Source organism: Miniopterus schreibersii (assembly GCF_964146895.1).
Source record: "Miniopterus schreibersii genome assembly, chromosome: 4".
In the NCBI taxonomy this organism is placed as follows: domain Eukaryota; kingdom Metazoa; phylum Chordata; class Mammalia; order Chiroptera; family Miniopteridae; genus Miniopterus; species Miniopterus schreibersii.
This window is the reverse complement of record NC_138105.1, coordinates 60,157,351-60,180,743: the sequence shown is the minus strand read 5'-3', so window position 1 is coordinate 60,180,743 and position 23,393 is coordinate 60,157,351. Positions and strand designations below refer to the sequence as shown.

Genomic DNA, 23,393 nt, shown 5'->3' with positions numbered 1-23,393 from the left:
CAAATATGGAAAATAACAACAATTGGGAACACCAAAAAAATGCAAATATCAAGCCTATCAAGGTGTAAATTATTGGTGTTGCTAAACTATTTGACATAAATCTACATGGGAAGAGACTTCTCTGTTCCTCCAGCAGGGGGCACTTTAGGATTTCCTAAACACAGTGGGTTCTAACCAGTCTGATAACCATTTGTTTACAAGGGGAAGAACTTCACAGATTTGTTTTCTCAGGCCTCCTTCTCTGCGTGGTTCGTTCCAGAGAGGAGACCGTGGAGGTCGAAGGGCTGCAGGAAGAGAGGGTTGGGAAGAGCTGAGATGAGCAGTAAGGAGGCCATGGACTTTCCCAGCTCTGCACCAACCGGACAGTGACCTTGGCGGGCCACTTTAGCTCTTAGACCTGCTTCTTTGAAATAGGAAAAAATTCTATTCTGATTGCTAAAGCCCTCTGACTCTGACAGCATATGACATGCCCCACCTCAGCAGCTTGGGGTCAGTATAAGGCCACGGCTCCTTTAATATTTTATCTGCTGTAATCCTGAGCCCCATTTTATCTTGGCAAGCCTGTCTCTCTCTTCTTTTTCCCTGAGACTCATCACTCCCCCTGGCTGCACTTTGCACTGTGCTTTGCCCCTTGAAGTGGACACTGTCACCTCCTCTCAGCTGGGCCCCCAGTGTCACAGTCCTGCAGGTCTGGGATTGCATCCCCAGGAAGGAGTCAGGCGGTCTGGCATTAGAGGCGCTTCTGAGGTGCTTTGATCACTTTGACTCTGTAAAGGAGTTGAGATCTCTTTCTTCTTGAAGGCTTCTTGGCTGGGCCCCAATTTGTCCACCCTGCCTGGCAGTCGGGAGGGCAGTCCTTGTCAATGCCGGGAGTCCTGGCCTGTCTTCCTCCAGAGGGACAGTTGCTGACTTGCATTCTATCTACTTCCCTGAAAAAGATCACTCGCAGTTTTTCCCAGGGAGACTCACTGTCTCCTCTGCTAGAAATAGACGTGGCTGGAAACTTTTAACAACTTGCTCTTAGAAAATCCAGTTCTACCTCCCGGGGTGCCCTGCACCATTTTTATGATGGTTCATTCAGTCTTTTGCAGATGAGAGAGAGAGAGACAGAGACAGAGACAGAGAGACAGAGAGACAGAGAGAGAGTGGGGAGACAGAGAGTGGGGAGAGAGAGAGGAGAGGGAGAGAAGAGGCAACTTTAAGCTGGGTGGGGACACAGGAGATGACATTTTGCATCCCTAGAACGTCTCCCACAAGAAGCAAGCCAATAGGGACCTCCTCTCTCCCTGCATGCAGCCCCCAGATTCTCCAGGGGTTTCCATGTGCCCCTTCCTCTGTGGGCTGAGCTCTGGCCACAGAGGGAGGGCTCCCTGTGCAGGAGGCGGCCTGCCAAGGGGGCAGAAGGAATGAGCGGGCACTGAGGCCCATGGGCTCTGGTCCAGCTGGGGGTGGGCTCACAGGGCCTGTGGGGTGACTGGCAGTCCTGTGGCTGCTTCGCCTTGGATCCTCTCCTGCCCCCTGAGTCTCAAACTCAGAAACTGTAACTTCTGGGTCTTGTTCTAAGAAGCAACCAGAACATTATTAAAAAGGCGGGGGATACAGTGCAGGAAGGGAAAGCTATTTTACGTTCTCCGATTCGGCGCCAACTGGCACTTAAAAAAAACTCCTCCCTTTTTTGCTCTTTCTTGCACCTTCTTTCTTTCTTGGCTTTCTCCCTCTTCCCTCTTCCCCTTCCTCCCTCCTCTTCCTCTCCCATCTTCTGTCTTCTGCTCCGTGGCCGGGGAAGCAGAGCCAGGGCAGCTGGCAGGAATGCTGCGCCTTTTATCAAAAGACTAAAGTGCGGCAATGGGCCTCTGGTGGCCACAGAGGGGCAGCGGGACGTCTGGCTTAGGAAGCGCCTTATCTCAGAAGCAGCAGCCGTCTCCCGGTGGCCCGGCTTTGGGGCTAGCAGCAGGGCCAAATCCAGTCAGTGGCGCTGCAGGCAAAGGCCGGGTCTCCCACGTGTTTCCTGGTGCTCTTTGCCAGTAGAGAGGTTTGCGTGTGCCCCCCCAAATCTGCACGTAACGTATTACTGTACCAGTACATTATGCACATTTAAAGCATATTAAAAGTAGAAAGGAAAAAATTAAAATGATTAATAGAAGTTCTCTTTTCTTCTCATGTGCCACTGCATCATCTTGGACACTCCCAGGTGCCTATCAGAAGCTGCTGGCCAAGATGTCCCTAGGGTTACAGGCCGATGGGGTTTCCAGGCCGCTCTGGGTGAGGTCATTAGTACCTTGTTTATGAACATTCCGGTTGACTCTGCTCCAGGCCACATACTCAGCTTGTACTTCCTCACCCTTGGAGGTTCTGTTTGGCCATGAGACTTGTTTTGGCCAAAGCAGAAGTGACATGAGTCACATCCAGGTGGATGCTTTCAGAGCCAGGGGTGGAGGAAGAGGGGGATTAGTCTGCTTGGGCTGCCACACGGAGTCCCACACACTAGTGGCTTCAATACCAGACATATTTTCTCACAGCTCTGGAGGCTGGAAGTCCAAGATCACGGTGTCAGCAGGGTTGGCTTCTCCTGAGGCCTCCCTTCTTGGCTTGCAAATGGCTGTATTTTCCCTGTGTCTCCACTTGGCCTTCCCTCCGTGTGTGTCTATGTCCTAATCTCCTCTTCTCAGAAGGAGGTAGATCATATTGGATTAGCACCCACCCACATGACTTCACTTTACCGTAATTACCTCTTTAAAGGACCATTCGCTAAAGTCACATTCTGAAGTACAGGGGGTTAGGACTTCAAAATATAAATTTTGAGGGGACACAATTCAGTCCATGACAGTGTGTGAAGCAGCTATTTCCCAGTGGTGGTGGCAGGCAGAGGGGCAGGCAGAGGGCATCTAGAGAATCACGCACCAGCAGGTGCTGCAGGAAGCTCCAAAAGGCGCTTGCTGAGTTTGCTGAAATTCAAGTGGTTTCAGATGAGTTCTGTGAGTCATCTCTTCTAGCAGCCACTTCCCTGACTCTTCAATCGTTCTGTAAACCCCAAATTCCCTGTATCAGGTCCTTCCCCTCTTGGAATGCAAAGCCACTTCCACTTTCTGGACCAAACCCTGACTGATGCAGGTGGGGCAGAGTTGAGAGCTGGGAGCGTTTGTCCTGCACTGCCCCAAGCCTGGCACCCCTTCCAGGTGAGGCTCCCAGTGTAGCGGGTGGGGCCCTCCCTTTGATGCCTGCCCACCCAACCTGGGGAGGGGAGTCCCCTGGCTCATCCTTTCTAGCACACATTTAACCTTGGGACTCTGGATGCTCTTTGGAAAGCTATCCTTTCTTAGAGCTTCAGTTGGCCCTGCATGGAGAAGGGGGTAGGACGGAATACTCTCGAGGGGCTCTCTGTTTGACGAGATGGTGTAGTAAATCCACTACAGTCCTGCAAAGTGGAACTTCGCCTTGTGGGATTAGGCCCCAGGGAATGTCCACACCCTCCCTACTGGCCCGGAAAGTGTCCGCAGAGAACTTATCTCTTCGCAGTGAGCAGGGTATGACTGCTTTCCAGAGCCCTCAAGCATTTGAGGTTTCTCTTCCTGAATCAATTTCCTTTGGAGACCGCCTAGCTGTCTCCATTGCTGTTTGCTTTGAGACTGTGCACAGGGTATTTAAAAATAGCCAAGTCTGAAAGCTTCCGTGTGCAGAGTGCTTCCCATCAGATAGGGTCGGCGGTCGCGCCAGGCCTGTTAGTGCTGGCAGGGCCCCTTTGGCTACAGTGTGGTCGTTCTCCAGCCCACCCGCCACAGCTTCCTCCCCCAGACCACAGTCTGGGGGCGCTGACCCAGAGAATCAGGAAGGAGCCCATGCTTCTGGCCCTGCTGAGAAGCCCAAGGGAATGATGTCAACAGAGTTCAAAACCCTCTCATTAAATAAGATAGATAAGATCTACGGGAGGCTCTGGAAGCCACCGTTTGACGTCACCAGGCCATGAGGCACCCACTTAGCTGGGGCCACAGGCAGCTAATGTAGCATCAGGCTGTGTCTCTCAAATCAGGAGCCGCACCCTCCCGGATACTTCACCTCCATTCCCCACACACTCCCATCATCACCTTCATTCAGTGTCTTTTTTTCCACCAGTACCCTCACTCCAGCAATTCCCAGATGGCTCTGTGACTTCCCGCCAGGGATCCCACCACTCCAGCCCTCCTGTTACCCCCTAACCCCATGTACCCTCTTCCCTTCTAACTCCGTTTGGATTCCTTGGCCCAACGCTGTGATTGCTCCTTTGCAAAACACGTCAACTTTTGCCTCCCCCCGTCCTTCAGCATCCCTGCCTGGCACATCCCTCTCTGCTGTCGGCCTGGTCTGTGTCTGGGACAGCTGACCATGGCTGGAGAGAAAAAACACTCAGCCACACTCCTGGGATTGGCTTCACACAGATGACCACGAGCCTCAAATGGGCAGCCAACACTGGAGGAGGGGGTTCAATTACTTTTCCCTAAGAAATGAACATATTCATTTCCTGAGAGAATTATCTTAAACTTCTTTCTCCTCAAACCTCTGACATTCCACTTGCTCCCAGTCCCTCTCCTATTTCACAGAGAAAATAAGAAGAATCCAACGGGACTCTCCTCCTCTTCCCACCAGAGATTCCCCTAATCCAGGCGTCTTCACCCACCCCTGCCTTCCCCTGCGCTGCTCCTCTCCCAGCTCAACCTCCCGCTCATACTCCATCTCCCCTGCCTTCTCTCCTCCCCAAGAACATCACTGCTGGTTGCCAGAGGGGAGGGGGCTTGGGGGATTGAGAAGTACAAGTTGGGAGTTACAAAATAGTCACATCCCCGGGGATGTGACTATAGGGAATATAGTCAATACTATCTTAATAACTATGGATATGGTGCCAGATGGGTGTTGGTACTATCAAGGGGACCGCTTTGTAAAATATGTCACTGTCAAACCACTGTGCTATACACCTAAAATCAATACAAAATAATATTAAATGTAAACTGTAACTGAAAAATAAAATTAAAGAAAAAAGAACTTCATTGCTATAATTACCGTCTCTCTCAAGCACCTTCCATTTCTCCCTCTCCAATGGCTTATTCCCACGGACAGATCTCAGATGCCAACAATTTTATCATACATTTTTATTGTTATACATAGTAAACAAGGTCACTGTTTTAGACATTTATTTTATTATAGATTGTCGCAAGAGAACCAAAACTGGTTTCCTTGGCTTCATGTCTTTGTCCAGCTCCTAGTCTCTGCTCCTTTGAGCAAACTGCCTTGAAGGACTGCTCTCTCTTTGTGGCCCCCATTTCTTCCCCTCCCATGTTCTCACCCCACACAACTCACTTCATTGCTTACCCCTAAACTGGAATGCCTATTACCACCGTAATGAGTGACTAAAGAGCTCCATCTTGCTGGAAACACTGTTTATGTCTGTCCGCTCCTTCCTCAATTTCTCAGCAGCATTTCATATCGACGATTCTCTCCTTCCTGAGGCATCGTCTCCTTTACTGCTCACCCGGGTCTGCTCCGACATGGCTAGCTGTTCTTGCTCAGTCTCCTGACCGCTCCTCCTCTATCAGGCCTCTGGAAAGGCCCGAGGATGCTGTTCTTAGCCCCCTTTACTTATGTCTACATTCTCTTTTTAGAGTTTATCCTGGTCTGGTGCTTTTAATAGTATCCAAACACCCAAATCCAGATCCTCAAATTTATATCTCCAACATTGGCCTTTCCCTGAAGTCCAGGTCCTTGTATCCAGCCACCTACCCCCTTCCCACTTGGATGTCTAACAACATTTCAATATGATGTGGCTGAAACAGAACTATGGATGCCACCCATCTGCCCCTAGTTGTGGTCCCCTCACTTTCTTCATCTCAGTAAATGGTAGCCCCCTCTCATCCAGCTGCTGGCTAGAAGGCTATCCTTAATTCCTCTGTTTCCTTCACATTCCGCATCAAGCTATTTATCAGTGTGACCTGGTGGCTTCTCCTCCAAAGCATGTCCCAGAGAAAATCCCAAATGAGATCATTTGTCACCGGTCCACAGCTGCTGAGTCCCGGTCATTGTCATGTCCACTGTGACTGCCTCCTAGTTCTCCTTCTGGACTCTACTTCTGCCCCACTCCCCTTATTTTCCATGAAGATCTTGCTAACATTTAAATCAGACCATATAGCACATCCCCACTCAAAAACCTCAAAACACTTCTCGCACAACCCAAATAAAAACCAGGACTCCTCACTCAGAATATGAGGCTGACGGGATGGGCCTGACAGTCTCGACAGCTCACCGCCCAGCACAGCCTGCACTCCAGCCACACAGCAGACCGTGCCCTTCCTGCCTCAGCATCTCCTCCCTGTTTTCTACCCAGAACCCTCTCTCTCCTCATCTTTGCATGGCGGCCTTTGCAGCTGAAATAGCACCTTCTCAGAGAAGCCTTCCCTGACCATCTGGTAAAAGCAGCCACTCCCACACAATGACACCATCATCACATTTTATCTTCTCTGTGGCACTTAAAAATTACTTAATTTGGAGGCCAAATTAGAGGAATTTCCCTGTGGGGTGAAAAAGGTGTATGTGTGGTCCCATCTGGAAAGGCCCAATGGCGTCTTGGGTGCCCTTTGAACCACACGGCCAATGACGACGGTGGGTTTCCAAGTGCCCACCCTGCCCCTCACCTCATAACACATACTGTGCACTCTACTCTTTGTGGAAAACAGATCTAGTCACCCATGATCCTGTTGTAGGCAGGTGATACAATCTCAAGGGACTGCAGAGAGCTTCTTTTCGGCTGTTCTTTCCACAAAATGGGATTACTAACACCTGTTTGGACCCTCCAATGTAGTCTTCCCCTGAGACTACTGAGAGAGCAGTGATTCAAACAATGCCTTCCCTTGCCCACTCTGTCCTTTGGAAGGTTTCTCGAAGGTCTGTGGACCACCTGTGTCAGTCTCTTGGGATATTTGTTACAAACAGGTTCCTAGGCCCCATGCGAGAGCTGTACAGCTGCATCCCTGAGGTGAAGCCCAGGAACTTCCCTGGGAATATGCATGTGCAACAGGCGCTCCAGGTGATCCTCATGCACACTTAATTTTGAGGACTGCTGCTTTAAGAGGTTGAAAAAGTTTAAGGCACAAGTTCTCAGAGCAAGGTAATGCTAAGCACCACATTTCAATGATGGAACTGTGATTTGAAATGTGTGTCCTGTGGTTCCACTGCTAGGCATTGCTATGAGTCTGACCCAAATACTTTGAATTCAATCAGAGTCGCCTCCGGAAGGGACCACTGTAGGAGAGAATGGCGCCAGCCTTGGTGAAGTTCAGGCTCATGACTGCATCTCGTAATTCTACACTGAGGGCTCACTAAGCCCACACTGGGAAGCTCCTGACCCCAGCCACCACTAAGCAGCCCCTTGGGGAAGGCACCATGGAGGAAAAAGAGGGATTAGGGTGCACCTTTTTCTCCATTCAATGGTTGATTGTTCAAATCTTTCTTTCCTTTCTTTCTCTTACTCACCTCCCCCCCCCCACACACACCCGTCCTTCTTTCTTTCAATTAAGTGCTTGGCCCTGTGCTGTAACAAGAACAGTATAAAAGGAAGTAAATTTCTCCTCTTTATATAGATACCTTCTTTTGAAATATTTTTATTTCACTTTTTCTAACAGCAATATAGAAACAAATAATCATAAAAAATAAAATTATAAATTGTCCATCGATTATGTAATAGCACTTGGTATTGCTACAAGGAGGCAGCCTGGGGCTGGGTCAGGCCATCTGAAACCTGCCCAGGCTCTCCAGGTCTCTGTGATCGCTGCTGAGCCCATGAAGGCATCAGACATTACCACACACAAAGTGTCAATGGAAACTTTGGGGGGTGACAGGGAGGTGGGCAGATGAGTAAAACTGCAAACAGTACTGTATACATGTGGTAAGCCAGAGGGTGATCTGGGGGGCTGGCATCTCCTGCCCCACACGAGGCAGGGGATTCACAAAGCTGAACTGACTTGGTTAGTTATCTGTGTTCACTGTGGAAATAAGGAAAGTCACAGATACTGGACAATAGGTAAGAAAACACACCTGTCTTCTCCCTTCCACCTCTCTTCTCTGACCCCCTCCTCCTTCCTTATCCCAAAATAAAGTTCTCTGGGGGTGAACTAAGCAAAATAGCTGAGATATCTAACCTATCCAAAAAAGTGTGCCTTGAGCTCAGTTTACACACACACACACACACACACACACACACACACGAAGGAAGCATGAGGCTAACTGAGCAACTAAATCGCCCAGTTGACTCCAATTCAATTGGGTAAATGAAATTCACTAACTTTAGTTGCTTTTAACTTTTTCAGTTACTGTGAATGACTGATTTCTAGAAAGGAAAAAAATCAATTTGGCTTTTTTTTTTCTTTCCGGAATATGGAATGAGCTTTCCTGTGTGAGTATGTGTATGTGTGTGTCTCTATAGCCTGCGTGGTGAGTGTGCAGTGCATAGGCCCTCCTGACACCCCACAACCTCAGGACTCGAAGAAGCCTGGCAGGAAGGCCTCTGTAGAACTTGGCAGTGCTTGTACCTATTCCTGAGGAGAGATACCACTGAGTAGAGAAAATCTCCCTCTTTTCCTGCCAGGGGGGCTGACCTTCCTCCGAGGTCGCCATAAATGAGTCCTTTGGGCCTCGGACTTTTGTCACTGCTCAGAGTTGGGCCAAAACAAATCTGACCACGTGGTTAAAAGTTCTTTGAAGGAAGCATAAACCCTCCAGCTCTCTGAAATCACAAGGAAGAGGATAACTTCTTTTCTGCCTAACTAGGAACCATTCATTTGCATCTTCCCAACCCACAAAAGAAAAGCAACTGCCCTGGACAGTGTGGCTCAGCTGGTTGAGCATCGTCAGTGTACGGAAAGGTCACCGGTTTGATTTGTGGTCAGGGCATATGCGAGGGTTTCCGGTTTGATCCATGGTAAAGGTGTGTAAGAGAGGGAGAGGCATCATCTCCCTCACATCGATGTTTCTCTCTCTCCCTCTCCCTTTATATACTTAAATATATATATTTAGAAAAAGAGAAAAGCACCTTTGGGTCCTGGTGTGTGTGTGTGTGTGGGTGTATGGGTGTGTATTTCAATGAGATTATACAGGAAGACAAAACATGAAAGTCAGAGCAGCAGGACACCTTACTTTGACTACAGATTCATGTTTGGTAATATGTGTTCTGTGGGTCTGCTGTTCAGACATGGCTCTGAGTTTGACCCAAAGATTCTGAATTACAAAGTGGGAGGTGCACATGGGGGCTGAGTGAGGGGGGGAGGGAGTAGAGGGGTTGGCAGTTTGTAGGTTTGGCAAAGCATTTAGGACCATCTTTGGAGTTCAAGTTCATTGATACATGATCTGTCCAGGCATTATCAACAATGATTTAACATACCAATATTCTATAGCCACTAATGAGCTGTGTAACCTGTGGGAAGTCATTCTCTCCTTTCCTGGCTTCACCTTACTCCTTTGTGAATGAGAGGCCTCAGCTAGGTGACATCAAAGGTTAAAAATTCCCAGCTGCCGGGGAGCACCTGGCATGTGGTGCTCTCCCAGGTTAACTTTCCTAACCTGTTCAGGTATCAGTCATCACCTTCTTGATTCTCATGCCTGTAGTTAGGAAAAACCTTTTAAAATAAAATCCTGAACCTCTGTACTTGACCTACCCAACTGGCTTTGCTATTTGGACAAGAATCAAACAGTTATTAACAAGTTAGTGACAGATTAGTAACAGTCTGATTCAATTAAAATTAGTCATTTAAGTCAGGCACAGCATCTCATAGGAGCTCAGTGCGAGCGTCTGGGCTCCCTCAAGTTTTTCTGGGGAGGGCAAGTAGGTGACGTAAGTGACACTGTCAGAATCCACCAGGAGGCCTTTGCTGGCCCCTGGGAGAACTCAGTTATGGGAAATCCATGGACAGACCTGCCTGGTTCAGTCACCAGTGGTCTCCTAGGCACTCCCTCAGGGTGGTGGGGTGTTGGCAAAGGGACTCTTTGGAGATTGGCACTGGTACGTGTGGCCAGGCAGGCAACAGAAGGCATCTATGCTTGCTCCACCCAAGCTACACTGGTGTGTCCCAGCACACGCTGTACAATTTATGCTGTAAGCTTCTGGTTTTCCTTTTCTGGTGGGTCCCTGTCAGGGTTGTTGAGTCACCTATTTAGGATGAATTTGGGCCAGTACTTAGAGGACAGCCACAGCAAGATGGGCATGTCTGATATATACAATCACCTCTCCCTGGGGGTTCAGTGCCCGTGGGGAAGCCTTCTGCAAGAGTCACAGCTTTTGGTCCCCTCCCCCCTTTGGGATCCCAGTTCTCATAGCACCAGCGATTCCAGGAAATGGAAATATGGATCACTGAGGGGAGGAGTGAGAAATGTCATGCTGGAAACCCAGGTCTTATTGAACATCCAGATGGAGTGGCCCTTCTGCAGGACTCTTTGGGTATAAAGTGAGAGCCAGTCATGGGGATGTTGGGCTCCAAAGCTGGGACCCCGGGATCACCCGCCGACAGGCCCTGGGGGTCCACGGTTCACCAAGGTCAGGGAAGTTCTGCCTCTGAGGAGACTCACTCAGGGTAACTGAGCCCCAGCTCCCTTCTCCCATCCCTTCTCCGCCTCCCAAGCCCCGCGTTCTGGCTCCTCTGCCCTGTTCCAGGGCTTCTCAGCAGAGGGAGAACCTCCGGGAGTTGATGTTCATCTTGGTGACTCCGATGAGCTTGAGTGGCGTGGAAAGACTGAAAGAGGAGGCCAGCGGGGAGTCGCAGAAGAGGTCTGACAGCTCATCCCGCTCCTCCAGCTCGTAGGTGGCGTCGTTGAGCATCCGCCTGTGGAGGTCGCAGGTCTGCTCGATCTTCAGCTTGTTGATGTCGCTGCGCAGGCGCATGAGCTGCCGGGCCAGCTGCTGATCCTGCAGGCGCATCTCGGTCTGAAAGAGAGCAGGGGGTCAGCGCCGAGCTGGGGGGTCGGGGGGGCGCTGCAGCTCCACCGACCCGCTCGCAGGAGACCGAACTAATGGTTTGCGTCATCAGTTGGTCCACTAGGAGATATTAGCATGTCCCCAGCTCCGGGAAGTGAAAAGGAACACCTAGCGAGGCGACAATACTTTGTGCTAAGCTAGAAGCCACGTCTAAATCCTTCTGGAGGAGGTGCATGTCAGTCCCGGCTTAATGGTATTCCCAGCCCAGTCTCCTTGTTTACAGATATGTGCAGATAGAGTAAGAGTATGAAGAAAATAACGGGAATGATAAATACTAAATTCAAGTCACCCCTGGGCAGGAAGGAGGGAATGTGATTGGAGAAGTTACATAGGAACTTCAACTTGTATTGGTAATGTTTCATATCTTATGTTGGGTGGTGGGTATGCTGCTATACTCTTCTTCTTTTTGAATTAAAAAAATTATCCTCACCTGAGGATATGTTTACTGATTTTTTAAAAAAAAAAATTTTTTTTTTTTGAGAGAAAGAGAGAAAAACATTGATGTGAGAGAAAAACATTGATTGGTTGCCTCCTGTATGCACCCAACCAGGGATTGAACCCACAGCCTAGGTATGTGCCCTGACTGGGAATCAAACCCTCAACCTTTTGGTGTATGGGATAACACTCCAACCAACCAAGCCACCTGGCCAGGGCTATAGTATTCTTTAAACATTTTAGAAATCCTGCAATATTTCTTAATAAAGTTTTAAAAGAGCCAAGCATAAATATACGCTAATATTTATTGAATGTTTTCTTATAAACCAGACACTGTTCTAAGCATTTTGGGTATGTATTAGCTCAGGTTGCCATACAAAATACCATAGACTGGGAGGCTAAAACAACAGACATTTATTTCTCACAGTTCCAGATGTCAGGAAATCCAAGATCTAGTTGCAAGCTGATTCAGTTCCTAGTGAGGACCCTCTTCCCGCCCAGCCACTTTCTCACTGTGTCTCACATGATGGAGAGAAAGTTCTCTCTTTCTCTTTTTATAAGGACACTAATCCTATCATGGGGGTCCACCCTCATGACCTCAAAACCTAATCACCTCCCAAAGGCCCCACCTCCAAATACCATCACATTGGGTTAGGGCTTCAAGGTGTAAATTTGGGGGGGACACAGACATTCAGTCCATAACAGGGTTTATTAGTATGTAACAGTCAATCTTCTACAATTCTGTCAAGTAAGTTTACCATCATCTCCACAATTTATATATGAAGAGGCAGAGGCTCAGCAAAGTAAGTCACTATGTCAAGTCACAAAGTTCATATGTGGCAGAGCTGGGATTAGGAACTCAGACTCAGGAACCCAAGCTAGTGGCAACTAAGTTCTTCTGCCTCTTCAGGTAGAGTTGGAGTGGGGGGTACGGAGTGAGTTCTGTGATCAGGGACCTAGTAGGAGGTTCATAATATTTCTAGTGCCTCAGTGTTTCCAATTAGGAAGGGATGTGATGATAACTCCTCACCTGGTCTAACATGTACAATTTCTATAACTCATCTACATGTTAACCTGGTTGGAACCACACAGCCAGTCCTGAGGTATTTGGGTATTTCACAAATCCAGGGAGTTTCGGTGAGTTGTTCAGTTTCACAGTTGTGCCGTAGCAAAGATGGAATGGGAGCTAGAGGGATCTCCTGAGGGTCTTAGTGCAGAGCGTTTTCCATTAACAATACTGTCACTGAGGTCACCTGCTGCTCCCGTTTGACACAAGGTCTGATTCCTTCTTACCCTTTATTCTGCCCATGCTCACAAGTAGTTATTGTTTTAGCGTGTTTGTGTCTTCTTTTTTGTGTGTCTCAGCTGTGTTGTTCACCTGGTGCTTGGAGCCAAACTGATTTAGAAAAATCAACCATGAGATCCCAGAGGGACCCTCCCTGTGTTTATGTAAAAAGATCCAAATGGTCTCTTTTCCCCGTTCAGATTTCGAATCAAGTGCATTGCAGGGTAGAAAAATAAGCAACTTCACAGGTAAGCATTTCATTTCTTTTTCTCTTTCATTTTTTATGTACTTCTACAGATCTCTTCCAATTTTATAGATGAAAGAAATCAAGATAGAAAGTCTTGCTTGGGAATAGCAAAGTATTTAGTGGCAGAATCAGGGTTAAATTTTTTAGCCTCCACTTAGTTTACTTCTCAAACCTTAGGCATAACATCCTAAATTTATTGCCAATCAGAATCTATTGCTCTAGACGAACACCCAACTAATGATGGCAGGCATGCCCTGGGGCAGCTGGTCATTTATTCACTCATTTGGAGGCCCTAGCCATGCCCAGAACTGGGCTAAGTGCTGCCTTAACCCCTTTGAAGGAAACAGTGGTCAAATTTATCTGAAAGACAAAGCTGGCTCACACTCATGGTTTTATTTGATAAGGCCTTCTGGGAGTATTACTCAAACCTCTTCTCCTTTGGGGTATTTTGTAATTTGAAAATAGATCTCTGAAAAGGTAGGAACCCTATGATTTAGATTTGAACTTTGGCCTCAGGAAGTGGATCTTTAGTTTGAAAAGGCCTTTTAAAGTTGGAGACTTTCTGGTTGAGAAGGTGACTGGGAGTAGCTGTGAGACTGGGAGTAGGTACCTGGTGGGGGCAAGGGGCCATTTTTCTATGGCCATAGATCTAGTCAAAGGTCAGAGGAACAATTTAGGGTTTAAAACTCAGAATCAGCTGGACAGAGGGGTGATGGTAAGATACATGCCCAGTGTCCTTTGATTGGACAAAGACCACCTTGGTGGAGCCACCTCATGAACCCATTCAGGATGCACTCAACTCTGCAGAAGAGAAAGAAAAGAAAGAAAATCACACTTCCAGTAGGGCTGGCGACTCTGCCCATAGTGCTTGTTTGTACCCCAACACGAGGAGTGGGGGAACCTGCAGGCCTTAGTTCTGAGAGCCCCTCATAGTGTGAGCATCCCACCCTGGGAGTCTCTCAGAATATATATCTTGTTATGACCCCTGAACATAAATCAGCTATTTCATTTGATACTTAAAGAAACAGTGTTTGCTCCAATGCTACAAGACAAACCGGCAGTGGTAGTCCTGTTCTCCCCTACTCTGTGGGCCACACAGGGGTTTTCCAGGGTGACTTTACACCTTAAACACTAACTTGAGTCCCTGTTAAAAGGTAACCCAACTGTAACCATATAGAAAAAAGTTTCCATCACCTCTGAAGAAACCTAAGCAAAATGTGCAGGGCTCAGAGGTGCTTTTTTTCTAGAAATTTTTTCAATTGTGGTTAAATACACATAACATAAAACTTATCATCTTAACCATTTTAAAGTGTACAGTTCAGTGGCATTAAGTACATTTATATTGTTGTGCAACGATCACCATCATCTATCTCCTGAACTCTTTACATCTTGCAAAACTGAAACTCTGTCCCCATTAAACAACCACCTCCCATTCCCCTCCTTCCAATCCCTGGCAACCACCATTCTACTCTCTGTCTCTGTGAATGTGACCACATATGAGTAAAATTTATTCACCTCATATGAGTAAAATCTACAGAATTTGTCTTTTTGTGGCTAGTTTATTTCACTTAACACAATGTCCTCACGGTTCCTACAGCTAAGGGGATTTTTATAAATTAAATATTTTCAGAAAATTTTAATGAGCGTCTGTCTTTGCAGATCCTGTGTAGAGTAACAATGGCAGTTCCTGAGGATGGTTCTGGAGAGCAGGGTCTGGGGATGGGGCAACTTCTTCCTTTTTCTTTCTTTTCTGCCAAAGAGACATCTGGGGCAGCGATGACAACCCCCCTCCCGCCTTCTGCCACATAATGTCAGGTGCAGTTTCCTATATTATTTTGACGCATTTTCCCTAGAGATGGATATTTTGATCTGTTTCATGGTTGAGGAAACCAACGCAGAGAAGTTAAGGAAATGGGCATGGTGGCGCTTGGATCACACGGGGGCCCATCAGAGCCCAGAGCTGGTGACCTCCCCATGACTTCTATTGACCTGAAGGGAGGCTGGGTCCCAGAGGCAGCAGAAATGGGAAATCCACTGCTCTGGGGTTAGACTCTGGGCTCATGGTAAACCTTACTCCTCACTAGCTGTGTGACTTTGGGCATTACTAATGCTCCTTGAATTTCTGTCTCTTCTCCTACAGAAAAGGCATCGTGCCTATTCCAAGGGCGGTGAGAAGCAAATTAGGTGGTAAGTAACATGCCAAGTAAGCTGAACAATGCCAGTCAGGTAAAGACAAGTGGTTCACAGCTTAAGCCTTTTCTCTCCAGACCAAGGTGCAGGATATGGAAACAAGCCAGGGCCTCCCAGTTTTAAGCCTTTATTAAGGAAACTGAGATGCTGGCCCCAGTCACTCAACTATAATGTGGATTTAATGCACCCCTGGCAAAGGCTCAACTGTGGGATGTGACGATTTCTAATTCCCCATCCCAGGGAGAAAGGCACTTGCTGGATTCTCAGGGGTGCGGCCCATAATCCCAGCAATCCTGTAATTAGGGTATAGTACTTGGTGAAAGGGCAAGAAATGTCACTGTGTCGCTGTCAGCGCACTGTGATGACAAGGCGTGTTCCCATCAGGAGAAAGTGCACGAAGGGGGTGCGGATGACCAGTGGTCTCTTGCAATAACTGTGTTTGTGGTCTGTGCTTGGGCTGTAGCCAACACAAGTTTGTTTCCTTGAGCCAGCACCTGGTGGCTCTGCCTAAGTTATTCTCCTTGTCATGGAATGGGCATGGCTGCCCCGTCCCTCCTATGGGGCCATTATGAGGCTTTGCTAATAGCTCTCTGTAACCCTTGGCATGCGTCCTATTCTGAAACTGCAGGGTTTTAACTGCAGGTTTTTTGACAAATCATGGCCCCCCTGACTCGAACACTTGATGTGAGTACCTATACCTTGTACAGAGGGAAAACATCTGGAGCCAGAGCCAGGGCATGCAGGTCTATGTCTTGATTTAGCCACATCCTTGCATATAACCTTGGGCAAGTCAACCTCTGTGACTCCTCAGGGAACCTCAACCTTCTCATCTATAAAATGGGAATAGCAAATACCTCCAAGCCACTCACAGAAAACTGTATGAGTACCTTTGAGACCATAAAATGCTCCCTAGATGGAGGGTATTACCATGGCCACCATCTTCACATTTCTCACCTCCATCCCCATCAAAAGGTGCTCAGTGAGTTTGAACTGTCATTGGCCATCTCATTCAGCAGAAATGGAGAAGACTGGCCTCAGAGGGCTGGCTTGGACACCCCAGTCACCTGCTTGCCAAGCACAAGCAGGAGAGGGTTAAGCGGGAGAGGAGGAACTCAAGCTGCCACCACAGAGGGGCCAGTTGAGTCAGGGCTGCAGCCTCCTGCCACAGCAGGCCCTGGAATGATGAAAATTTGCCAGGTTTCCTCTCCCTTTCTCTAACAACCATAAACACCTATGAGGGGCCCTGTCTGCAGGGATCTAACACTTGTAAGAAGCTAAAAGAAAAGTATCTGCTGACGCCCAAGGATTCTCGCTACAAAGACAACCCTTCAGGAAGCTGGAATGTTTTGTTTTCAGTTTTGGCATCACACGGGCCGAGCAGATTTCTCTCTTTTCTTTGCCTTTCAGGTTGGCAAAGGGAACATTGCAGCAGGATTAAAGAGAAGATGGAAGGAACTTTCCTTTCTCCCTTGGGCTGCTAGCTCTGGGATCAAATGCAGTCAGACATGTTTGTGATATGTTCTGAATTCAGCCAGAGGGCTCAGTCCCACAGCTGCAGGGTCCTGATTTCTAGCTCATCCCTTCCTGACACAGGCCAGTTACCCCAGCCCAGCCCAGGCCACTTCACCTGGCCAGGCTGCCCTGAAGGTGGGAATGGAGGCCGCAACTTTCTGGCGAGGTGAGCAGTCTGGAAATACCAGAGTTGCACAACAGCCATGTAACCAGGTTCCAAGTCAGTCTCTCACCAAGAGCAAAGCCGGATGTCACCCTGGAGGAGCCAGGTGGCCCAAAGCCACCCCAGGCAGAGGCAGTGGCCCTGTCTGAACGCTGGGAGCGGAAGGTCGGGCCTTCCTAGCTGGAGGGTCAATGCCAACAGCTACACCTTGCTGAGCAACACCTTCTTGTATCTCCCAACTAAGGAAACTGAAAAAACCCCACTTTACTTGCAAGTCCCTGGGGCAGTCAAGAGTGACAGTCATTTCCTGCTGTGGAAGGTGAGAGTGAGAGTGGACCCCTGCGGGAGCTGTTTGGATCCTTTAATGTCTTGGAAATAAGTCAAGATCCAGGCGGTCTCTGTGTGTCTTTGAGCTGAATTTGTAGGAGGCAGGGAGTGGACAAGCCAACCTTTCCAGACCCAACATCACTTGCTTCTAAAAGGCTTGACATTGATAGCAAACACCCTGTTGATTGCAGTAACTGCTCGTGGGACCTCCTTACAATGGTCAGAGAACCACTGGGCACAAGCCCAAAGCTGAGCCCAAACTCCAGTCATATTGAGTGTTTGATTTTGTGTAGGGAAAACAGCCACACAAGTGACTGAATTACAGATTTCTCATGTTCTCTCGGCCACGTCACAAGAAAAGACAAATATGCGCCTGAGCTTGACAAATTGTTGGAGAGAGCCCGCCCAGGTGGAGAGAAAACTTGATTCTGGGCTTAAAATACAACAAAAGTTATTTGAAACCACTTTCATGGGGTTAAAAAAAAATTGGTTAATTTTAAATGACACCTTGAATAAGTTAACAGATGATGAATTAGAAAAATAATGACATGAAGTTTAATGTTTTGACTGAGACTTAAAAACAGTAGAATGGGTTTATTATTCAAATGTTGAACTTTTGTTTTTAATTCAATCAAAGGATTTTACAAGTTGCCTTATTACTGTTTAATCTCCTAAAAGGGCAGAATTGCACACATTTGAGTTGACTGCCTGCCAGTCTGTGTTTGGGCTGCTTTTGACCTCAGACATACCCTCTTCTGAATGAATTCGATTCTTGGACCTTCAGTGTGGATGCTGTGAGCAGTTCCAGGAAGCCCATTCACTGGCTGAGCCTCAAGCCAAAAGGGCGGTTATGGCAGGGACAAGCTCAGGGTGCAGGCTTGGGGATCCTTGGGGCTTCCCTCTGAGGTCCCCAGTTAGTCCTCTGCCTGCCTATCACTCCTGATTTTCAAAGTGTGGTCCCTGGACCAGCAGTGTAGCATCACTTGGTGGGAATTCAGAATCATGGACCCTAGCCCAGATCTTTAGGGTCAGAATCTTTACCTTAACAAGAGACCCTGGTGACCTGTGTGCACATCAGAGTTTGAGTTGCAGCCCCCTCTGCAGGAAGGCCACCTCTCCTGCTTCTCTCCCTATAGCTCTCTACTCCAAGTGGGGAAGGCTGAGTTCAAACTCTGGCTCTGCCGCTTACTAGTCATACAATTCTAGGCAGGTCGTCTGATTTCTATGAGCCTTGGTTTACTCATCTGTAAAATGGAGACAATACCACAATCACATAGGCCTATTGTAAGAATCAGAGATAATGAAGTGAGGGCTGGAACTCCCTCATCTTGTTTCTCCCTTTGTCTTCACACCCATGCATTCTGTTGACTGCTGACATCTTTGTGAATTTACATTTTTAGGAATCACACAGCAAGGTCCAATGCCCTTGAAATATCCTATGTAGTATGGTGGCTAAGAAAAGCATAGGCGATCCAACCAGATGGGCACTCTTCGAATTTCTACTCTCTCACTTATTGCTACATTCCTCTCTGGGCCTCAGTTTCCTCTTCAGTAAAATGGGGTAACGGGAAGGTGATGTGACAATCAGAAGCGGTAAGTAATACATGTGAGGTACCTAGCTCTCGGTGAACACTCCATTAGTGACACATCTCCATCTTATTATTATTACTCACCCTGGCAGCACAGAGAAGTAGGGGGAGGGTGGAAAATATCATGCAAACATAAAGCATTAGTAATAATGCTGATATTGCCTGCACTTATTGAATACAGCTTTTGGCAGCCAAGTTGGTCCTGACAATGCTCCTCCCTCCACCTATAGAGTATTACTCGATCTGTTGCCCATGGTTGTCCTTGACCTGGCTCACCGTCCTCCTCTGCACCAGCATGCTTTGTCCTGCTTGGCTTGCAATGGCTTGTCAAGAAAAACGATCATGGCCTGTAGGTCTGCGGTAATGGTTCACCACCTAGGCTGTACTTCTGAAGTACCTGGGAGCTTTAAAAACCACTGATGCCTGAGTACTCACCCCCAGGTATTCATTTGATTGGTCTGGGGTGTGGTCTAGGATCTGGGAGGTTTCGAGGTTTCCACGGTGATTCTAATACGCCCTGGGTTGAGATGCAGATGACAGCTGTAGGGAATGAGGAGCAGCTCTAGAGAACTCCCTCCTGGTTCGCACAGGGAATTCCTTCTCTGATCTCCACCCCAAAGGAAGGCTGACGGGGAATGCTCACTTAGAAAGTAAAAGCCTCTGCTCTCCAAAGCAATAAAACCTCAAATGAACTCTAAACCAACAAATTGAATCCTTGATTAATGGAAATATTTTTTGTTCCTCTTTATGAAAACAAATGAAAGCAATTCAGCCTCAGGAATTTAAAGGGCAGCTCCCAGGGGCTGTCCTGGCCACCTCAAGTCCATCTCTCCTCCCCTCTCACACCCCCTTGAGCACCCAGTGGTGATGGAGCATCTGGTGACATATCAAGAATCCACAGGTACCCTGTCTTTCATGCAAACCAACTTACAGCCCAATTACTAAAGACAGACATAGTGAAATGGTGCATTTTAAGAAGCAGTCTCAGCATTAAAGATTAAAAACCAAAAAAAGGTTTCCAATTAATCGGATGCCTGGGTCCCTGAACACCCCCTGCCCCAGCCCAATTATTTATTTCAACTCATGGGGAATTCCAGGTCCCAATGGGGATGTATTTTTTTAGGATTATACAGAACAAACCAAACAAGCCTCTGCCTACATGGTTGACTCAGAAGTTACTAGTGGCTCTGGAAGGCAGTTGGCCCTTAATTACTGGCTCACCTGTGGTTAGAGTGGCCTGACTAGACGGGTGTGACCTGGGCCACAGGTGATGGGGTGGAGGACAGGAGTTGAGGGCATGGGAAGTGTAAGTATCAAGCCTGGCTCTGCTGAGAAGCCATCAGACCTGTGATCAGAGAATCTCCCCTGGGCTAGGGGCACACAGCGCTGGAAGCCCACCCCCATTCTCACGTGTTGAGCGATGCCACTGATGGGAGCCAGCTGTGCCCGTGGGCAGAAAAAAGATCAAACTTCTGGCCCCAGCTCTGAAACCTATGCCTGCTACTTACACTCATTTCACCTGGATGGTCTCCCAACCCTGACTTATGGGCAGATTCCTACTTGGCCTCTGAGGCCCAGCCGAAAGCCTTCATCACAGGCCTGATCAGTCAACCCGCCCTCTGTGCAGCTCTGTACATGGTTCAGTAGGAGTACTGCTGGTCTGAGCCTGAGCTGCTTACAGCAGTTCCCCACAGCTCTGTGCCCCGACAACTCTGCCCTGAGCTCACCCCACTGTCCAGCACAGCACTGTGGGGAGAATGGCCACTCCACTTGCTAAATGAATGGTCACAGGAGCCAGGCAGCAGCTTGGGTGGGTGGCAAGATGAGAGGGCTTCAGAGAGGAGGAGCAGTCATACTCTAGGAGCCCCCCGAGCAGTCCAGGGACCAGAATATGAAACTCTGATGTTGGGAGTGGCACTGGAGAAGGTTGGGGACACCTTCATGGGCTCAGGTTCTCATGGGCAACATTTGCTTCATAAGTACCTGCGATTAGGGGCTTATTGATGCATGGATGTCATATAACCACATAGCAATAAAGTCTACCTTTGATTTAGTAGGAAGATGACAGATGTGCAATTGGGAGAGGTAGAGATGGGGGCAGAAACAGAGACATAGAGAGACACAGAGATGCAGAGTGCACACACACAGAGAATGGCATCTTTTCTGAGGATCCTTGGAGGGGCAGCCACTTACCAGTTCCTTCCTGAGCCAGGCTATCGCTTCATCAATATTTTCAAAGCCTTCCAGCTTGCCAGTGGGCCGGGTCACAGCATCCTGGCTGGCACTTTCAGTAGGTGGCGGATGCTGGCTGGGCTCTCTCCGCAGGGAGGGCTCTTCCTCCCCACACTCTCCCTGCTCAGCAGCCGGCCTCGGGAAGGGCCATGCCTGCTCCTCCAGCCTCGCCTGCCATTCCAGGTAGGACGGCCTGCGGGTCTCCAGCCTCAGTTTCTCAGTCAGGGCCTTCAGGCTCCGGAGGTGGTCATCAGGAGGTGGGGCTGCTCCTGCCAGCCCCTCTTCCCCCACCACTACTTCTTCCACTTGGATCTGGGGCACAGACATTCTAGAATCTGCTGGTGCAGTCAGACCTGGGAGGTGGTGGAGGTGATGAGGGAGTCCTGGTGGGTGGTAATGTTGGGCCCGCTCTGAAATGGTCTCACCCCGCTGGGGCTGAGGCTCCCGAGGGCATCGCTGAGGCGTGAGCAGTTCCCAGAGCCGAGAGGGACCAGGGAGGAGCCGCACAGGGTGCCCTCCAGAGCAGCTGCAGAACTTTGGGTTTAAGGTTCTTTCCGGAGTCCTGTGGGCGCCATGCTTCACATGAGGCAGGAACAGACAAGCGTTAGCAGGAATCTTTGGGGCAGCTTTGCCAAGAAGATCTATCAGTCCTGGAGATGCAGGCACATCAGAGATGGGCGGGGAAGCGGCTCCCTCTGCGTGGGGAGGGGCAGGTGGCAAGAAGCTGCTGGCCGGTACAGGCCCTGCAGGAAGGATGCGAACACTGTCAGTACGGGGTGTGAGCAAGACCTGCGTGCTCCTGAGCTCCCCAGGAGGGGGCACTGAGGCTCAGAGAGGTTCAGTGACAAGGCTGCTAATTGCTACTTCAGGACTAGAAGTGAGGCGATTTTAATGTCTTAATTTGACGCAGAGAAGTTAATAATAAATCAATACTTTGTACAGTTTTCATGATTTATGAAATGATTGCACCTCTATTATCTCATAATCCTCGCTGCAAGTCTATAATTACTTGCTTTTGTGCCCATGTTACATGTGACACCTGAGTCTCTGAGAGGTTAAATGACTCACCCGAGAGCTCCCAGCAATTAGCAAGGACGGGGCCAGGCGGTTTGGTTCTGAGGGCCCACGTCTCTCTGAACGGCAGCTGCTTGCGGGTCCCCAAGCAGACGCAGGCGTTGGGGGGGGGACCCCGAGAACCACTGACCCCGCCCCACCCGCCACAGCGCCTGTCCTCAGGCACCAGTTCTTCAAGGCCAGTCTTGCAGCACACTCTCAGCTTCCTCCTCCAAGGACAACACCTTACCTCACCTCTCAGAGGAGGAAGCCCGTAAACCTGCAGCCCATGAAGGAGGAGCCGATGTACTCAGGCTGATTGTCAGGGACTCATTCTAGAAAGATGGTTATCACCTTCATGCCCCTACGGCAGTGCCTCCTGGGCAAGGGCTTCAGCTCTCTCATCTGATTTGGCCTCCCCACCTCCAGGGAGAAGGTTGAGCCAAGGTGCTTGCTCCGTATGTCAGGGCACAGGGTAGAGAAGTAATTCAGAGTTAGAACTTGCCCTGGGCCCCAGACTCCATATCCCTGCACCCACAGGGCACATCAGAGCAGGAACATTTGACTATGGAGAGAAGTCTTTGGCTTTCAGGATGTTTTAAAAATCTGTGCTGAGGGCAAGCTGTGGTAAAGAGTAAAGTGATAGGGAACAGTGTCCAAGATAAAGTTTACGTGCAAAAATGAGACGTTCGCAGCCTGGAGAAGATGCCGTCCTTGGTGTGGAAAAGGAGGGGAAGGAAGAGAGACTTTTATTGACTTGTATGTGCTTAAAAAGACCTCTGCAAGGAGGGAAACTGGAACGGAGTTGTGATTGCTTGTCTGCGGTGAGGGGACTGGGCATTGGGTGACGGTGGGCAGGCAGAGGACTAGGCACAATTGGGGGGTGGGGAGCACAATCAAAACACAGGCCACCCAGGGAGGCCGTGTGGTTTCTCTGCAACTCTGGCATAGAGATGCTCAAAGAACAGCAGAGCTTGCTGTCTGTTCCAGGCGTTTCTACAGTTCCCACCTGCAATTCCTTTGACCAGAGGAAGGCCGGCTGCCCTCTCCCATGCTCTGATGCCCCTGCTTTGGGCACCTCTGAGGAATGAGGAGGAGTATTGCATCCCAATTGATGGCAGAGAAACCTTGATCTCACCTCCAGCCACACAGGTGGGAATCCCCTGAGGAATTTCCACAAACATGATTGCCCGTCCACACTCCTGGGGGTTGTAACTCAGTTAATCTGGGGTGGAACTCAGAGGTTGGAGTGGTTTTAGAGCTCCCCAGAGGGTCTGAGTGAGCCAGCGGGGCTGAGAACCACTGGTCTTGAGATAGAAACACTAGATGTGGAATCAGACTCCCTTAGCTGTAGGTGCTGTCAAGATAGCTGAGCC

At 48.8% G+C, this 23,393-nt stretch overlaps 1 protein-coding gene across 1 annotated transcript in view; it reads right to left on the bottom strand.

Moving 5' to 3' along the window:
- Positions 1 to 7,595: 7,595 nt before the first annotated feature.
- The window catches only part of FAM167A (family with sequence similarity 167 member A), a 33,100-nt gene continuing 17,302 nt past the window's right edge, over positions 7,596 to 23,393 (bottom strand). The window contains exons 3-4 of the mRNA XM_081135411.1: positions 20,926 to 21,707; positions 7,596 to 10,933 (exon numbers count right to left, since the gene is read on the bottom strand). Of these exons, the coding sequence (XP_080991537.1) occupies positions 10,670 to 10,933; positions 20,926 to 21,291 (630 nt within the window). The 5' untranslated portion in view covers positions 21,292 to 21,707 and the 3' untranslated portion in view covers positions 7,596 to 10,669. The remainder of the gene's footprint in view (positions 10,934 to 20,925; positions 21,708 to 23,393) is intronic.